The sequence below is a fragment of the Salvelinus namaycush genome, chromosome 28 (assembly GCF_016432855.1).
Source record: "Salvelinus namaycush isolate Seneca chromosome 28, SaNama_1.0, whole genome shotgun sequence".
Taxonomy (NCBI): domain Eukaryota; kingdom Metazoa; phylum Chordata; class Actinopteri; order Salmoniformes; family Salmonidae; genus Salvelinus; species Salvelinus namaycush.
The window spans coordinates 30,250,009-30,267,137 of NC_052334.1; the positions used below are offsets into that span (position 1 = coordinate 30,250,009).

A 17,129-nucleotide genomic window follows, 5' to 3' on the forward strand; every position below is an offset into this window, starting at 1 on the left:
GTCTCCTCTTTCTGTAAGTTTCCAAGGAGAAATTGCTCTGACAGTGACTGACTTAGAGAGAGCATTTGCGCTTGTGTGTTTGTTGTGGGAAGCACATACCATGGCCTGGGCTGGGGTGTGGTTGTGTATGTGTGTCGGTGTGAGTGTATCTGTCCATCTGACCCTTGGGGTGCCCCCCCAGCACCGCGGCTGGCTGCGTCTATGGGAGGAGGGCGAGGGCTGTGGGGAGTGTGAGAGGGAGCGCTGCCCTCTGGCGCCCTCTAACTGTCCAGCAGGGCAAGTGCAGGACAGCTGCGGCTGCTGTGAGCAGTGTGGCAACGTGGAGGGGCAGCAATGTGACCCGGATGGGGCGCAGGAGTTCTATGGGCGCTGTGGAGAGGGGCTGGTCTGCCAGAGGAGAACCAGGAGAGGACGGAGGGGCCGCGGGAGGGGTGAACCAGAACCTAAGTGTGTTTGTGAGGCACAGGGCTCTGTGTGTGGCTCTGATGGACGCACCTATCCCAACCTGTGTCAGCTGAGAGAGGCAGCCAGTCGGAAAGGAACCACTCTGAGACTCACTGGACAGGGACCATGCTACTCTGGTGACTATAGTCAATTCTTATTATAGCATCAGTCAGGTTAAAGCTATTGGTCTAAGAAGAGTAGAGAGACTGCTGCTGTAACATGGTTTTAAGGTCTTAAAAGAGCTTTAAAGATTCACTACATTATTTATATAAAAAAGTAATGTGGATATGTTCTGTGAAAAGAGCCACAATGTAAACTCTCGTCTCTGTATGGCGTTCCTCTCTGGCTCAGCTCCTCGTATCTCCAGAGCCCCCAGAGACCTGTCCAACTACACTGGAAACGACATTGTGTTTGGCTGTGAGGTCTCTGCCTTCCCTCTGCCCAACCTCAGCTGGAGGAAGAAGGGCAGTGACAACTTCCTGCCAGGGGACGATCCACACATCTCTGTCCAGGTCTAATGATGTCACTAGTGTACCACTTTACTATTTATTTATGTCTAAGTTTACTGAAGTTTACATTCCGTTGTTGAAGTTGGACTTGCACATGACATCTGGTGTATTTATGTGGCCTGTGTCTGGTCCTGTATACCCAGACTCCGCCCTCCCTCTCCTCCTCCCAGGCTCGAGGTGGCCCCCAGAGGTACACAGTCTCTACCTGGCTGCAGATACAGAATCTTCACCTCTCAGACGCAGGGATCTACTCCTGCATCTCCCACAATGCACTGGGGGAGACGTCTGCGTCCGCCCGTCTCACGGTGCTCAGGCAGGGTGAGACAGGGCAGCAAATACTATCCATAAAGCATTCGATCTGTAAGATCCCAGTCCAACACTGCATATGATTTGTAATGGGTGTTTTCACCATTGGCTTCTTCATTTTTTCCCCGATCTGTCTCTACATCAGAGCTGAGGGTTCTGAAAGGCCGTCTGAATGAAGAGGAGGATGAAGAGGAGTATTACTATGACGACACTGAGGAAGGCAGCGATGATGGGCAGACAGAATCTGGAGACTACCTGGGATGAACTGTGGGTCTATATAACAACAACAGTGTTTAACTTACAGAAAATGAACAAACTGACCAAAGGAGAGGTATTTGGAGGAGCAAGAGCATGTAGTCTGAGCATGATGTTTTTTAACAAAATATCCTCATACGTAGAATACCACATATCAATATACTAGTTTTTCTATTAGTGTATCATACTATGGCACGCATTATCATAGCACGAAGACAATAAAACACTGCTGTTAACTTTTTGTATGTTTGTATGTCATTATTTGCAACTTGTTTTCCATTTGCATTTTGCATGTTGTTCTGAATCACAGCAGCAGAGGGTGCTATGCCCATGCATTACAGTTTTTCTCAATTGCTAAAACACTAAAACCCATTGGCTGAACAAAGTTCTCAGTTGCCTGGACTCATTTAGCTAATTATGCAGTCTGTTGTCAATACCTTAAACCATTTCACATGGTAAAACACAATTTGCAGGTCTCACTTAGACTTTTCAGCAAAACTCTAAACACATTCTCAAAACACATTCTGCACTCTAATGCACATGTCATCCATACTGGTAAACACAAGTGGCAACAATCAAATACAAATAGAGAACACATGTCATTGATTGAACACAACCACTCAAAATTGATTTAACCTGTTTCAAATGATGCGACACAACCAATATAAGCCAGTTCAGAGAGCAAACAGGTTGTTGAAGGTGGGAAGGAGAAAGTCTGAGAATGGATAGAAGAAACAATGTGAGAGGACGTATGCTAGGTGGGCGACGAAGAGGAGGAGGAGGGCAAGAAAGAGGAAGAGGAGGAGGAAGAGGAAGACAAAGAGTGGAAATATCTGATGAAATTCGAGCAACAGTTATAGACCATGTTCTTGTCCATGGACTGACAATGAGGGAAGCAGGACTTAGAGTGCAACCCAATTTGAGTCGATTTTCTGTGTCCACCATAGTAAGGACATTCAGAGAAGAGAACAGGTACAGTATACTACTGTATTTTTGTAATTTCAAATTGACTGTAGTACACTATATGCAGCTGTTTCAATAGACATTTGTAAAGTTAATCACTGTATGTATTGTACTGCATGAATATGTTTTGTAACTGCACAACTACTTTTTGTAGAATTGCAAGGCTGCCACATGCAGGTGGAAGGACAGCTATATTCACTCGGAAGCAAGAGGCTGTTATAGTTGGCATGGTCCTTCAAGATAATGCAATACGACTCAGAGAAATCCAGGAACGAGTGATACAAGACAAACACACACTTCCAGGGAATCGACAGTGTGAGCATTTCCACAATTGACCGTGTCCTCCATCGTAACAGGATGCGAATGAAACAAGTATACAGAGTACCTTTTGAGCGCAACTTACCAAGGGTGAAAGAACTGCGAGCTCAGTATGTGCAAGTAAGTGTACATTCAGAAACATTTACTGTAATCCAGATTGTCTACAGTACTAACACATACTATGTGAATGACATTACTCTTCAGTACATACAATGTATGTGAATCAGAAGCCTAATTGTACTCTACAGTATAGCACTGTCTCTGTACGATTTACAAAATCCTACATACAGTATATTGTATTTCTACACAGACAATATTTGACTTGGAATCCTTGGACAGACCCCATGAGTTCATCTTTGTCGATGAAGCAGGCTTCAATCTAACAAAGAGGAGAAGGAGAGGCCGAAACATGATTGGACAGTGGGCCATTGTTGAAGTCCCTGGTCAACGAGGTGGCAATGTCACAATCTGTGCTGCTATCAGCAACCATGGTGTTCTACATCACCATGTTACACTCGGGCCATATAACACCCAGCACCTTCTAAGATTTATTGCCAATCTAAGAAATATTTTATTTGAGCAGCAGGTTCAAGAGCAGCAGGGTCAAGAGCTAAATGAGAATCCCATTCCCACCTATGTGATAGTGTGGGACAATGTCAGTTTCCACCGAGCTGCTCAGGTAAGGGAATGGTTTAACATCAATGGGCAGTTTATGAACTTGTACCTCCCTCCATACTTGACTTTCCTGAATCCGATTGAGGAGTTTTTCTCCTCTTGGAGATGGAAAGTGTATGATAGACAACCCTACACCAGAGTAAATCTGCTGCAAGCCATGGATTTAGCCTGTGGTGATATAGGTGAGGAATCATGTCAGGGCTGGATACGGCACACAAGAGGCTTCTTCCCCCGTTGCCTCAGGAGGGACAATATTGCTTGTGATGTCGACGAAGTGCTCTGGCCTGACCCAGCCCAAAGATAAGAAGAAGCACATTGATCACATGTTTACTCCTTTGATTTTTGTCCCTTTTAGTATTGTATACTGTAGTACAGTGCATTGTAGGCTGTATACTGTACAATGGACAAATTGTATGGCCCTGAATATTGTGCTTTCCATTTATTAACAGTACTGACTGCTCAATAGATTTTGACTGGTTGCAGGTTCATATCAACAAAGAACAAGAATTACAGTATCACAGAGACAAAGGACACGTTTGTGAGATGCAGGGTACAGTACTGTAAAAATAGGGGTACAAGGAGGAGGAAAAACAAAATTGCAAAGAGCAAAGCAGAGTAGTAATTTCTGATCAATTTTGAGCTACTATGATAGAACATGTTTTCGTTCATCAAAAGACAATGATGGAAAAATATTTTTTTAGATAAAAAATGTACTTCTCCCTGAGAATTGTATGTTTTGAACAATGTGTTTTCTATTTTTCGGTGTATTGTTTACTGACTGCTTGAGAGTGTATATCATGTTGATCACTTTGTTTATGATTTGAGAGCAGTGTTTGATTTTGAACACAGGTAAAACTGTTTTGAGGCGAATGTTTCATTTTGCGAGAGGAGTCAGAGGTTATGTAAATAGTGCTTGAAGATGAGGTTTTGTGTTTAATGTTTTCAGGAAATGGAGCAAGGTTTCAGAAATTGTGTTTTAGCAATTGAGAAAAACTGTAAATACTTATTGGGAGTTTGTAAATCACTGGTCCCTTCCTGTAGTTCCAAGTCCTTTGTGTTTGCAGATCTGATATTTGTTTAGGTCTTGTATATATTTACATTGAGATACTATTGACATAATGATTCTGTTGAAACAAGGAGTTTTTATATTTATATATTTTTATATATATTTTCCAGCCGACAGGCTGGTCATCCTTCTCTTTCTCTCCACACACTCGAGAAATATGGCAAGCAGTTGTTAGCTGCTGTAAATAAGATCAAGCTGACATAGAGGGGAGAGAGAGAGAGAGAGATGTTGGCAGCGCACTACATTGCTGCCTGCCATAAGTTGAGGGACAGTGTCTGACAGACCAATCAACCTGCACATGTACTCTACTGTATGCTTATTGTTATTGTTGAATGTATGGTTATTTTGACCCTTGGTTACTGTTGTCCCGTTGACAATTTTGATTCTCATATTTTTAAATTTTTAATATTGTAAATATCCAAAGTAAGCTTTGGCAATATGTACATTTTTACGTCATGCCAATAAAGCGAATTGAATTGAAAGACTGACTGACGGACTGAAATATGTGACCCACCAGAGGGAATGTGTGTGTGCTGCTCCCTGCCTGGCTTGTTAATCCTCTCCTCTCTTCAGTTCATCCACTGGTCCCTGCTTCATCTGAATGGCAGCCTGCATTAGCACTGAGACTGCTGTGAAAGGTTCTATGTTAGTCAACGCTGATAAGAGATTAGAAACTTGAGGGAAGACACAGTCCATCCAACCTTCTCTCTTTCCCACCACCTCTCCTTTCTCTCTCGTCCCCTCTTTTTTCTCACACATGTATTACCGCTCTCCCATTCTCTTCTCATTACCTCCATTCTCCCACCTTTCATTGACACTCATCTCTGAAGGGACCAGCCAGATAGAAAAATGTTCTTTCCGATTGCGTGCAAAGAGATGATGTCATAATGAGACATCTCCTCATGGTGTGGAGGCTCCCCTTCCTCTGCTAATTGCCTTGTACAAACTAGAATCTGATATAGCGGATATGAGGCACAAATACAATTATTGCAGTCTAATAAAGACAGATTGAGATTAAGGGAGCGAGTGACAATGAGAGCAAGAAAGAAAAAGAGAGAGCAAACGAGAGAGAGCGAAAGAGAGAGAGAGAATGATTGATATATATACAGATGGAGCGAAAGAGAGAGAGTTATGTCAATTTACTGTAATTCAAAGCAGGAAAGAACGAGTGACACACCCCCACACACACACACACACACACACACACACACACTACCACTTGTTTTCCCATCCATTCCCTCAGATACGGTAATGTCATTACTGTGGTAATTATCCTCATTAGTGACAACAGCTGTAGAGAGCTCAGTGTGGCTAGTCCTTCAGACCCCACCCCAACCATCTCTCTCTCCACTGTGCACCAATGCTCATCTGAGGAGCAGATCTCAACGGGTACAACCCAACCTTCTATTTAACTTATAGTAACACACATATAGCCTGGTTCCTCTCTAGGTTTCTTCCTAGGTTTTTGCCTTTCTAGGGAGTTTTTCCTAGCCACCGTGCTTCTACACCTGCATCGCTTGCTGTTTGGGGTTTTAGGCTGGGTTTCTGTACAGCACTTTGAGATATCAGCTGATGTAAGGGCTATATAAATACATTTGATTTGATTTGATTTGACATATACACAAATATTTTTTTTTACAAAAAATAGATATGCTTGCCCAGCATTACTGTCCATTGAGGGATATTGCTCTTTGAATTGAATTGACACATCTACACCCTATAATTCTAATGTTTGGATGCCTTTTCCAAGTCTCTTCCATCTGCCTGAATGCCCATCTATTTAATGAGGATTGGTGTGGAACAGGAGTGGTCTGAGAGGGAGCAGGATTAGCTGAGGAGGATGTTGTGGAGTACATACAGCGCTTAAATTGTGTCAGAGATACCCAGTAAGGGTTAGGTTTAGGGTTAGAGATACTGCTGTAAGTACAGTGTAATACTGAGTCATTACATTACTTGTTACACTGTAATTACATCAGTAGTTGCACAGTAATAAGGGCACTATAATGTAACGTATTACCAGAGAGGGACTACATTTACAAACTTGTTAGATTTTACAGTGAGATTGCATGCTAAAATGCAACAGACACTTTACATTTTTTTTAGTAATAGCTACAGTAGAATCTAATACCTGAAATGAGTTCATTAAAAACAATAAATAAGAAAAACATTTTGGTGTTCTAAAAGCAATTAAAAGCTCTCTAAAGGTGTGTGTGTGTGTGTGTTTTTGTATATCTGTCTGCCAGTATGTTTGTATTTACAGTATGTGTGTGTGTCTACATACCAGCTTGCTAGCTTGCGTATGGGTGTGTGCGTGCGTGCATGTGTGTGTGTCTGTGTTTGTGTGTGTCTGTGTGTTTGTCTGTAGAACAGTCAATTACAATCTCATTGGTCCATTTCATCAAAGCGTAGCATGCCAGGTCATTCCAGTTATTCAGCACAGATTTGGTATGGTAGTAAATGCTGACACAGTTTCCATTCCCACCTCTATTATTAGGCTCTCCAGAATTCCAGAACCTACAAGCCTTACTGATGATTACATTTCAACATATTCCAAATCATGTGTATAAAGACTTGTTGATGTGATGAAAACAGGTTACCATCTCTTATGCTGTGGTCAGTGGGGTTCCGTCCACCCATTTCCAGGTCCCCTCAGAAACTCTATCAGTCAGACCAAGCCAGGGCTTGCTGTTCAGTCCAGAAAGAGAGCAACAGTTTATTCATAATACAACTGCACTGAATGCAATGCATTCGTGATGAGACTTGTAGTCTGAGGATTATTGGTTTGAATCTTGAAAGATTTGAAAGATCTTAGAACTTCAAAGGGTAATTTCTCTATTTTCTCTCGCTTTCTCTCTCTCTCACCTGTTCCTCTTCGCTGTTTATGACCACTAGGTCTGCTCCTCTCTTCAGACAGTCTTGTCTGCTCGTCTCTTCAGACAGTCCTGTCTGCTCCTCTCTTCAGACAGTCCCGTCTGCTCCTCTCTTCAGACAGTCCCGTCTGCTCCTCTCTTCAGACAGTCCCGTCTGCTCCTCTCTTCAGACAGTCCCGTCTGCTCCTCTCTTCAGGCAGTCCCGTCTGCTCCTCTCTTCAGACAGTCCCGTCTGCTCCTCTCTTCAGACAGTCCCGTCTGCTCCTCTCTTCAGACAGTCCTGTATGCTCCTCTCTTCAGACAGTCCTGTATGCTCCTCTCTTCAGACAGTCCTGTATGCTCCTCTCTTCAGACAGTCCCGTCTGCTCCTCTCTTCAGACAGTCCCGTCTGCTCCTCTCTTCAGACAGTCCCGTCTGCTCCTCTCTTCAGACAGTCCCGTCTGCTCCTCTCTTCAGACAGTCCCGTCTGCTCCTCTCTTCAGACAGTCCTGTATGCTCCTCTCTTCAGACAGTCCTGTATGCTCCTCTCTTCAGACAGTCCTGTATGCTCCTCTCTTCAGACAGTCCCGTCTGCTCCTCTCTTCAGACAGTCCCGTCTGCTCCTCTCTTCAGACAGTCCTGTATGCTCCTCTCTTCAGACAGTCCTGTATGCTCCTCTCTTCAGACAGTCCTGTCTGCTCCTCTCTTCAGACAGTCCCGTCTGCTCCTCTCTTCAGACAGTCCTGTCTGCTCCTCTCTTCAGACAGTCCTGTATGCTCCTCTCTTCAGACAGTCCCGTCTGCTCCTCTCTTCAGACAGTCCTGTATGCTCGTCTCTTCAGACAGTCCTGTCTGCTCCTCTCTTCAGACAGTCCTGTCTGCTCCTCTCTTCAGACAGTCCTGTATGCTCCTCTCTTCAGACAGTCCCGTCTGCTCCTCTCTTCAGACAGTCCCGTCTGCTCCTCTCTTCAGACAGTCCGTCTGCTCCTCTCTTCAGACAATCCCGTCTGCTCCTCTCTTCAGACAGTCCTGTCTGCTCCTCTCTTCAGACAGTCCCGTCTGCTCCTCTCTTCAGACAATCCCGTCTGCTCCTCTCTTCAGACAGTCCTGTCTGCTCCTCTCTTCAGACAGTCCCGTCTGCTCCTCTCTTCAGACAGTCCCGTCTGCTCCTCTCTTCAGACAGTCCCGTCTGCTCCTCTCTTCAGACAGTCCCGTCTGCTCCTCTCTTCAGACAGTCCCGTCTGCTCCTCTCTTCAGACAGTCCCGTCTGCTCCTCTCTTCAGACAGTCCCGTCTGCTCCTCTCTTCAGACAGTCCCGTCTGCTCCTCTCTTCAGACAGTCCCGTCTGCTCCTCTCTTCAGACAGTCCCGTCTGCTCCTCTCTTCAGACAGTCCTGTCTGCTCCTCTCTTCAGACAGTCCTGTATGCTCCTCTCTTCAGACAGTCCCGTCTGCTCCTCTCTTCAGACAGTCCCGTCTGCTCCTCTCTTCAGACAGTCCCGTCTGCTCCTCTCTTCAGACAATCCCGTCTGCTCCTCTCTTCAGACAATCCCGTCTGCTCCTCTCTTCAGACAGTCCCGTCTGCTCCTCTCTTCAGACAGTCCCGTCTGCTCCTCTCTTCAGACAGTCCTGTCTGCTCCTCTCTTCAGACAGTCCTGTCTGCTCCTCTCTTCAGACAGTCCTGTCTGCTCCTCTCTTCAGACAGTCCTGTCTGCTCCTCTCTTCAGACAGTCCTGTCTGCTCCTCTCTTCAGACAGTCCTGTATGCTCCTCTCTTCAGACAGTGCCGTCTGCTCCTCTCTTTAGACAGTGCCGTCTGCTCCTCTCTTCAGACAGTCCCGTCTGCTCCTCTCTTCAGACAGTCCTGTCTGCTCCTCTCTTCAGACTCTCTTGAGGTTTTATACTGGTTGGAGATGTAATACCAGCTGGAGTTAAACTTCCTCCATTCTTTCAGACAGCAATAAGAATACACAATGTGAATTGCTTTCTATTCATTGGCGTTTGTATGCACTATTAGTTGATCCAACACACACACTCAAACACACAAACACACAAACACACAAACACATTGTATTAGTCACCCAGGTCAAACTGAAGCTTCTCTCTCTTTAGTCAGGTTCTTGTAACTGATCTGTAGCTGATCACTCTCTTTAGTCAGGTTGATATAATTGGTCTCTAACCATTTTATTAATTCCTGCCATAAGTTAGCTGGAATAAGACAGGAGGCTGTGGTTGAATAAGACAGGAAGCTGTGGTTGAGTTTCCTGAAAGAAGCTATGAGTCTATCAGTTATTTCATCAGTACACAGAAACGTGCTTATCATTTGAGAACATCTGAAAGAAAGGTGACATTTCCACGCTACAGCCCTGCTCAATAGATCTGTATCTTCATTTTAAAAATGTACATTATTTTTTCTTAATTGTGCCAGAGATTTGTCTTCATTTTGCAATCTAGCTATAAAGAGTATAATTAAAAATCACACCATACATAGAAGATATTGGACTCACAGTGGGCCAGACGCAAGGAGATGTTCAGAGTGACTTGCAAAACACACTGCAGCCCAAAGCTGACAGCAACCAGTCTGTAGTGTCTTCTCTTTGCAGGACCTGAGGACTAACACACATTTAACCTGGCTGCGCTCCAAATGGTACATTATTTTAAATGTATTGCACTACTTTTTACCAGGGCCCATAGGGCTCCGTTCAAAAGTAATGCACTACATGGGGAATCCCGGATACCATTTGGGACACAGCCCCTGCATCACTTAACATGTTTGGAGTGGAGATACAGACTTCAAAAACACATAGGACTGGTTTCCTGGACACAGATTAGGCCTAGTATTTTATCTAAAAAGCACTGGATGTTATGTTTTTTAGTCCAGAACTTTTCATCTGTGTCTGGGCAACCAGCCCATGGTTTTAAGTACTAATCTATTTTATGACAACGAAAACTATACTGACTTCACAAATACAAGAAAATAACAGAGAACATAAATTTATTGGAGAGTATTGCAACCCACAAGGATGTTAGTTCAAACATTTCTCCTTCCCACCTTAGCAGCTCACAAATACAAATGTCAAGGCTATAATGCAATTTGCTCTCTTATCTGATTTTTGGACAGACAGTTTTTTTGCTGTGTTGGTCTTTATATTGACATACTTTGCCGAATCCTCAGAAAGGTTTGTTTCAAACTCAACGATTTCAGAATCCCCTGCACTGACAGACACTGTCATCTCTGTTATCTTGGTTTGTGTGTATGTGTTACAGTGTGTTTCTCTACACAGAAATGTACTGCTCTGTGTGTGAGAGTTTTAACCCATCTAAAGACAGGAAGCTGTCATATCAGTCAGGGGGGGGGGGGGGTGTAACTAAAGGGACGTAGGTGGCTTAAGTGCAAAGGGTTAGGATTAGATTGACCATGAGATGTGGCTGAAATGTGTCACATTTTCAGCTTTTATTTAGAATTTGATTGTACGACGTACACTGACCAAACAGTGATCATTCTTGGGTCCAACATCTACAGACGTTGAACATTTTCTTCTTCTGAAGAAAAATCTAACACAAGAGAGCACTGTTCTGCAAAAGCAACATCTTGACAAGTCATCATGGTAAAATTCCACATGCATTTATTTGACATACAATCCACCTATAGGACCACAATATTCACCGTTCAGTTATCAACAAACCACACACTGTCCACCTAGGTAAATGCATGTCATTTATCCCAAAAAGTACTTTTTGACTTTATTGTACCTAATTCTTTTCAGAATGGGTCAACCCCAATTTAAGATTATAATAATATTCACCCTTTGTAACAAAACCTATTGGCTATTAGATCACCTGAAGTTCACTTGAAAGCAACATGAGAATCATCACTGCCTTTAATTGTATAATCTTGCGCCATCCCCGCAAAGAAAAATATGACATCCTTGACTAAAACAGACTTTTACACAAAGCAACCTGCACTCTCTGAAATGTCCTGTCTTTTATTGGTAGAGCACAGAGTACAGTGCAACCTGTGTGGAGCTAAAGCCCTGTATTAGGAGCTAAATGTCATGCATAGCCTTTTTTTTTATTGGCCGTTGTGGTGCAATCTGCCCTTTTCCCTTCACAGAAGCCATTGTTAAAGAGGTGGTATTAATGTGCTGGGCCAGATGGTCTCTCTTACAGGTCGGACTGGGAGTGTTTACCATGCACTGGTGTGTGGATAACAGGTGAGCAGCATATCATATCCCCATTAGCCAATCAGGACATAGCAGATGTCACATTTCTGCCTGTTAACCTGTATTTGGCATATGGTGCTGTTTAAGGGATAATGGAAGGAGAGGGAAGAGAGTTTGATCATGACATTTGTCAAGGTTTATCCCATCTCCTATTTAAGCCATCATATTTTTTGATGGATCTGAATATGATTGGATGTTAAAAAACTGATTTGTAGGCCTATTGAACAAACAAAAAAATGTAACATGCTGGGATGTTGTCCCTTTAACTATAACAAATTCTCTTATGTGAATCAAGTAAATACAATAGTTATTAGAAATGGGTGACTAACAAGTTATTTCCATAGTTTCAACCTATGTTATACCCCTCCAGTCCAGTCGAGTCCAGTCATTCTCCTTATTCATGTTTCAGACAACTCTCCACTGTGAACATAAAGTAAATAAACATTATTGCAATGTGGTATCATGGCAACCAGGTAAGGGAGAACAGAGGGGAGTCTCAGAGCTCTGAATTACTGTAGTTGTCTAATAGATCACCTACAGCTTGCAGCCAGGGCCGGGCCTGGGCATAAGCGACATAGGTGGTTGCCTAGGGCCCTCGGCCGCTAGGGGGGCCCCAACCCCCAAAAATATACACACATATATATAGACATTACCAGTCAAAAGTTTGGACACACATACTCATTCAAGGGTTTAAATTTATTTTTACTAAGACATCAAAACTATGAAATAACACATATGGAACCATTTAGTAACCAAAAAAGTGTTAAACAAATCTAAATATATTTTATATTTTCGATTCTTCAAAGTAGCCACCCTTTGCCTTGATGACAGCTTTGCACACGCTTGGCATTATTTCAACCAGCTTCATGAGGAATGCTTTTCCAACAGTCTTGAAGGAGTTCTCACATATGCTGAGCAATTGTTGGCTGCTTTTCCTTCACTATGCGGTCCAACTCATCCCAAACCATCTCAATTGGGTTGAGGTCGGGTGATTGTGGAGGCCAGGTCATCTGATGCAACAGTCTATCACTCTCCTTGGTCAAATAGCCCTTACACAGTCTGGAGGTGTGTTTTTGGTCATTGTCCTATTGAAAAAACAATGATAGTCCCACTAAGCGCAAACCAGATGGGATGGCGTATCACTGCAGAATGCTGTGGTAGCCATGCTGGTTAAGTGTGACTTGAATTCTAAATAAATCACTGACAGTGTCACCAGAAAAGCACCCCCACACCATTACACCTCCTCCTCTATGCTTCACGGTGGGAACCACACATGCAGAGATCATACGTTCACCTACTATGCGTCTCACAAAGACACAACGGTTGGAACCAAATATCTCACATTTTGACTCATCAGACCAAAGGACAGATTTCCACCGGTCAAATGTCCATTGTTCGTGTTTCTTGGTGTCCTTTAGTAGTGGTTTATTTGCAGCAATTCGACCATGAATGCCTGATTCCTCTGAACAGGAGACAGATGTGTCTGTTACTTGAACTCTGTGAAGCATTTTTTGGGGCTGCAATCTGAGGTGCAGTTAACTCTAATGAACTTATCCTCTGCAGCAGAGGTAACTCTGGGTCTTCCTTTCCTGTGGCGGTCCTCATGCGAGCCAGTTTCATCATAGCGCTTGATGGTTTTTGCGACTGCACTTTAAGAAAATGTCAGTTCTTGACATTTTCTTCGTTGACTGACCTTCATGTCTTAAAGTAATGATGGACTGTCATTTCTCTTTGCTTATTTGAGATGTTCTTGCCATAATATGGACTTGGTCTTTTACCAAATAGGGCTATCTTCTGTATACCACCTCTACCTTGTGTGGCAAAGAAGGGGGTCGAGTGATAAATGGCAGATATGTGAGAGCAGAACTAATAAACGGGCTCTGCCCGATCACTAAAATGGCCACCCCGATCAGAACTACAGATCACAAAATGGCCGACTGCCAAAACTACAAGTCCCAGAAGCAAGGGGGACCCTCAGAAGGTGGAGCCGACACACAGATAAAGGGTCAAGAAAAACCAGGAAGAGGGAGAGAGGGGTGGAAGGATCTATGAACTGTAGAGAAAGAGACAATAGATATTGGCTGGATTTACCGTGTATGAGCTGGACTGTTTTGGACTTACCTGTTGGCGTTTGGACCTGGACATACCGAGAACCCGATTCGTGTACCGAACCCTGCTATCCTTGACCTTGCCTACAACCTGGGTGGACCATGACGGAGAAACAAACACACAGGTACTGTCCTGTTCGAAAGAACTCTCATTCTGGGGTAATTTGGTGACAGTTTCCCACTTAATTTGTGACAAACGCTCATAACCTTGAAGAGGTTTGCCACACTTGTCACAACACAACTGATTGGCTCAAACGTATTAAGAAGGAAAGAAATTCCACAAATGAACTTTTAACAAGGAACACCTGTTAATTGAAATGCATTCCAGGCGACTACCTCATGAAACTGGTTGAGAGAAAGCGAAGAGTGCGCAAAGCTGTCATCAAGGCAAAGGGTGGCTACTTTGAAGAATCTAAAATATATTGGGGGGGTTCAGTCGGGGTCTCAACTTACTGTTGAGCGTTAGAATAGTAGAATAAACAAGGTGCAATTTTGAAATGTGGTTGTGCATAAGCAGTTTTCCTCTTCTTATGTCAGTCATTGACAGTCAGTCAATTAGCGCTGTCAGCAAAAACATTTTTTTTATTGGTAAGTTAGTCTACCCAGCTATCTAAATTTGCAGAAATCATGGCCGAATTACCGACCAGGCACAAATGGCACGTGCCCAAGGGCCTTGACCGCCAGGGGGCCCTCACTGATTTTGTTAGTCACTCTCACTCAGATATCACATTAACATGGCTTGTCATGGCAAAATGTGTAGGATTTCAGGAAATTACCTTTGAAACTGCAACATTTTCTCTCGGCCCATGGCAAAATGTGTAGAATTGCAGGAAATGTACTTTAAAACTAAAAATGTTTCTCTCCGCCATCAAGAGGGGGGCCACTAAAATGTCTTGCCCATGAGGTCGGGGGTCCCCCAAACCAAATCTTGCATAGGGCCCCCAAAAGGCTAAGGTTGGCCCTGCTTGCAGCATATGTGAATTGTATCCAGTCAGACTTAGAGCACCTGTCCCATTCTGTCAACATCAGATCAGGTTACCTGTGGCATCCTGGAGCTCCTCACCTCACCCTGCTCTCACCTGGCTGGGTGGCTTCTCAATAGGTTGCACAACTTCCTGTTATTAGAAATAGACTGACCATGTTTGGCAGTGCCTTCACACAAATACTGAGTGGCGCAGCGGTCGAAGGCACTGCATCTCAGTGCCTACCAGAGTTGCTTACCATCAAAAACAATAGAGAAAATAACATTAAAAGATGGAAATAGCTGTTCTATCATTCAGCCAACAACAACAGCCAATGTGTGGTGTTCAATATATGCCTAGATTCAATGAGACTTTTGAAAAAAACATGTTTATCCACTGTGACTGAAAATGTTGTTGTTTTATTTGACTTAAGAAACCCCTTCACAAAATAAAATACATTATTATTCCCATTCCATTACAGAGAATCAGACAAATTATGCTACCCTCTGCTTATTGGCTACTTAGCTTATTCAAGTCTGTCTCAAAATACAACACTGCCCCTTTAAGACAAAAAAAAAGCAATTTTCCTGACTTACTTTACAAAAGATGTCTAGAAATGCACATGTTTTGTGCTCCTGTAGGAAGCAATCCCTCCCCCATTGCTGACTACAAATTATCTATAACTGGGCTAATAACTCACTAACTAGCAAAGGATATTAACAAATGTACAAATGTGCACATGTTGCTACATGTAGCGCTCGCTTTGATCAACAACAAAACAAGTGCATCTACTGACGACCGCTCATGTTATAAAAACAGTCCAGTTCAAAGTGAATGGCAGATCCATATATAAATGGTCTATTGCCTATAGGCCTACTGCAGCTCTTATAGGTTATGGCGCACAGGTCTGTGTAGAGTACGGCCCTGAGTCATGCCTGTCAATGCAATAGAATCCTACTCCGATGCATTCTGCCTACAACAACATCTCTTGCATAGTTCGTTTTGCATACTAAGTCTTGCATAGTTTCTTTTGTTTCGGTATGTTGCATTGAAAGTGGCTAATATTGCGTTGATTCAATCACAATTCCCACAGTAAAGGGAAATGTTGATAGTGTTAACTAATGGGGAAAACTGAGTGAAGTTCAATCTCGTGCTTCTCTTAGAGGGAACATTGATCACAGCTATAGACAACTATTAGAGATAGATGAATGCCACTTGATTTGCAACCAGAGCCCAGAGTTTTTTCTGGTCATGAAGTCGGGGGAAAACGCCTCGCCCAAGGTTATCTCATAAGGGCCTCTCAGGCTGATTAGGGTGCTAAGCTGCTGGTGCAGGCCGTGGAGCCAGGCTGTGTTTACCAACCTTCCAAAGGCATCCTCTCTCCGCTGGTTAACTCTTGTATCATACTCTCGCTGGCAGATTTCTGGGAGCGCTGGAGGACGAAGAGGAGACAAGCTGGAACATTGCTCAGGTGTAATGAGATTTAGAGATCATCTTTATTTAATTTTCCTAATGTTGTGTATGGAAATTGATTTTCAATTAAATTGTATATTCTCGGGAAACTCAAAAACACCATGGCAATGGTTCAGCAGTTAGTACTGAACAAGGCAGGTGTTCATTTCAGAATACCCAAACTCAATAGATACCTATGTCGGCCTCTTCCTTGTGTAACCATTAACCACTCGTCAAACACAATACAGTATGACCTATCTGGTCATGAATACACCTTCAGTGGTGGCCGCAGTGCTGACTCTCAGTTGCTAGAAACCCCAGGAAGAAAGCATACAGGGACACACATTTAATACAGCTGGACTGCTGGCATACGGCACCTTGCGGGCACTTAGGGCCCCGTGGACTGACACTCCTAGCAGGGCCTCACTGTCAGCCTGCGTCTGTTGTCATCACCATTATATCTCTCTGATGATGAAACGATTAGCAGACACTAGGCTAATCACAAAGCGAGCGGGTGATGGATGGGGTGGCTGATAGACTCAGGGGGTTGGCTGGGGTGCTTTGTCCAGGCACCCCTCGATCTTGTGATACCGGCAACCCCCACCCCCTATCCAACCCCTGTTACCCCCACCAGCTGCCCTGACCCCTCATCATACCCCTGCCTCTGCTCACCATGTGCTGAGAGTCAAAGGGGTCCTCCCATCAGTCATCAGAATGGAATCCCCCCTACCCCACGTCACAATCAATCGCCCCCGGGACAGAGATGGATGGGGGCATCCACGGCCCTGTATCTTCTTGGTAAAGACGCTCTCACAATGGGCTTCTGTCATTGGTAGATAATAGAGCTGGTCCCAGGCATGGTGCTCAGGTCAAGTTAGCTGCCCCTGGAAGGAAATATCAGAAGGCCCCGGACAGAACCCCATTTATCTGTTGACATAGCTGCCTGTTCTCCTGGACGCCACAGTCTGTCCTGAACCCCAGGGGTACAGACCAATACAATAGA

The 17,129-nt window shown here is 43.9% G+C and overlaps 1 protein-coding gene across 1 annotated transcript; it reads left to right on the top strand.

Annotated features, from left to right (window-relative positions):
- The first annotated feature begins 100 nt into the window (after positions 1 to 100).
- Positions 101 to 1,523, top strand: LOC120023320 (kazal-type serine protease inhibitor domain-containing protein 1-like). Its single transcript, XM_038967339.1, has 4 exons — positions 101 to 581; positions 796 to 956; positions 1,124 to 1,271; positions 1,405 to 1,523. The coding sequence occupies exons 1-4, from the start codon at positions 101 to 103 to the stop codon at positions 1,521 to 1,523; spliced, it is 909 nt and encodes a 302-aa protein (XP_038823267.1).
- Positions 1,524 to 17,129: the final 15,606 nt, after the last annotated feature.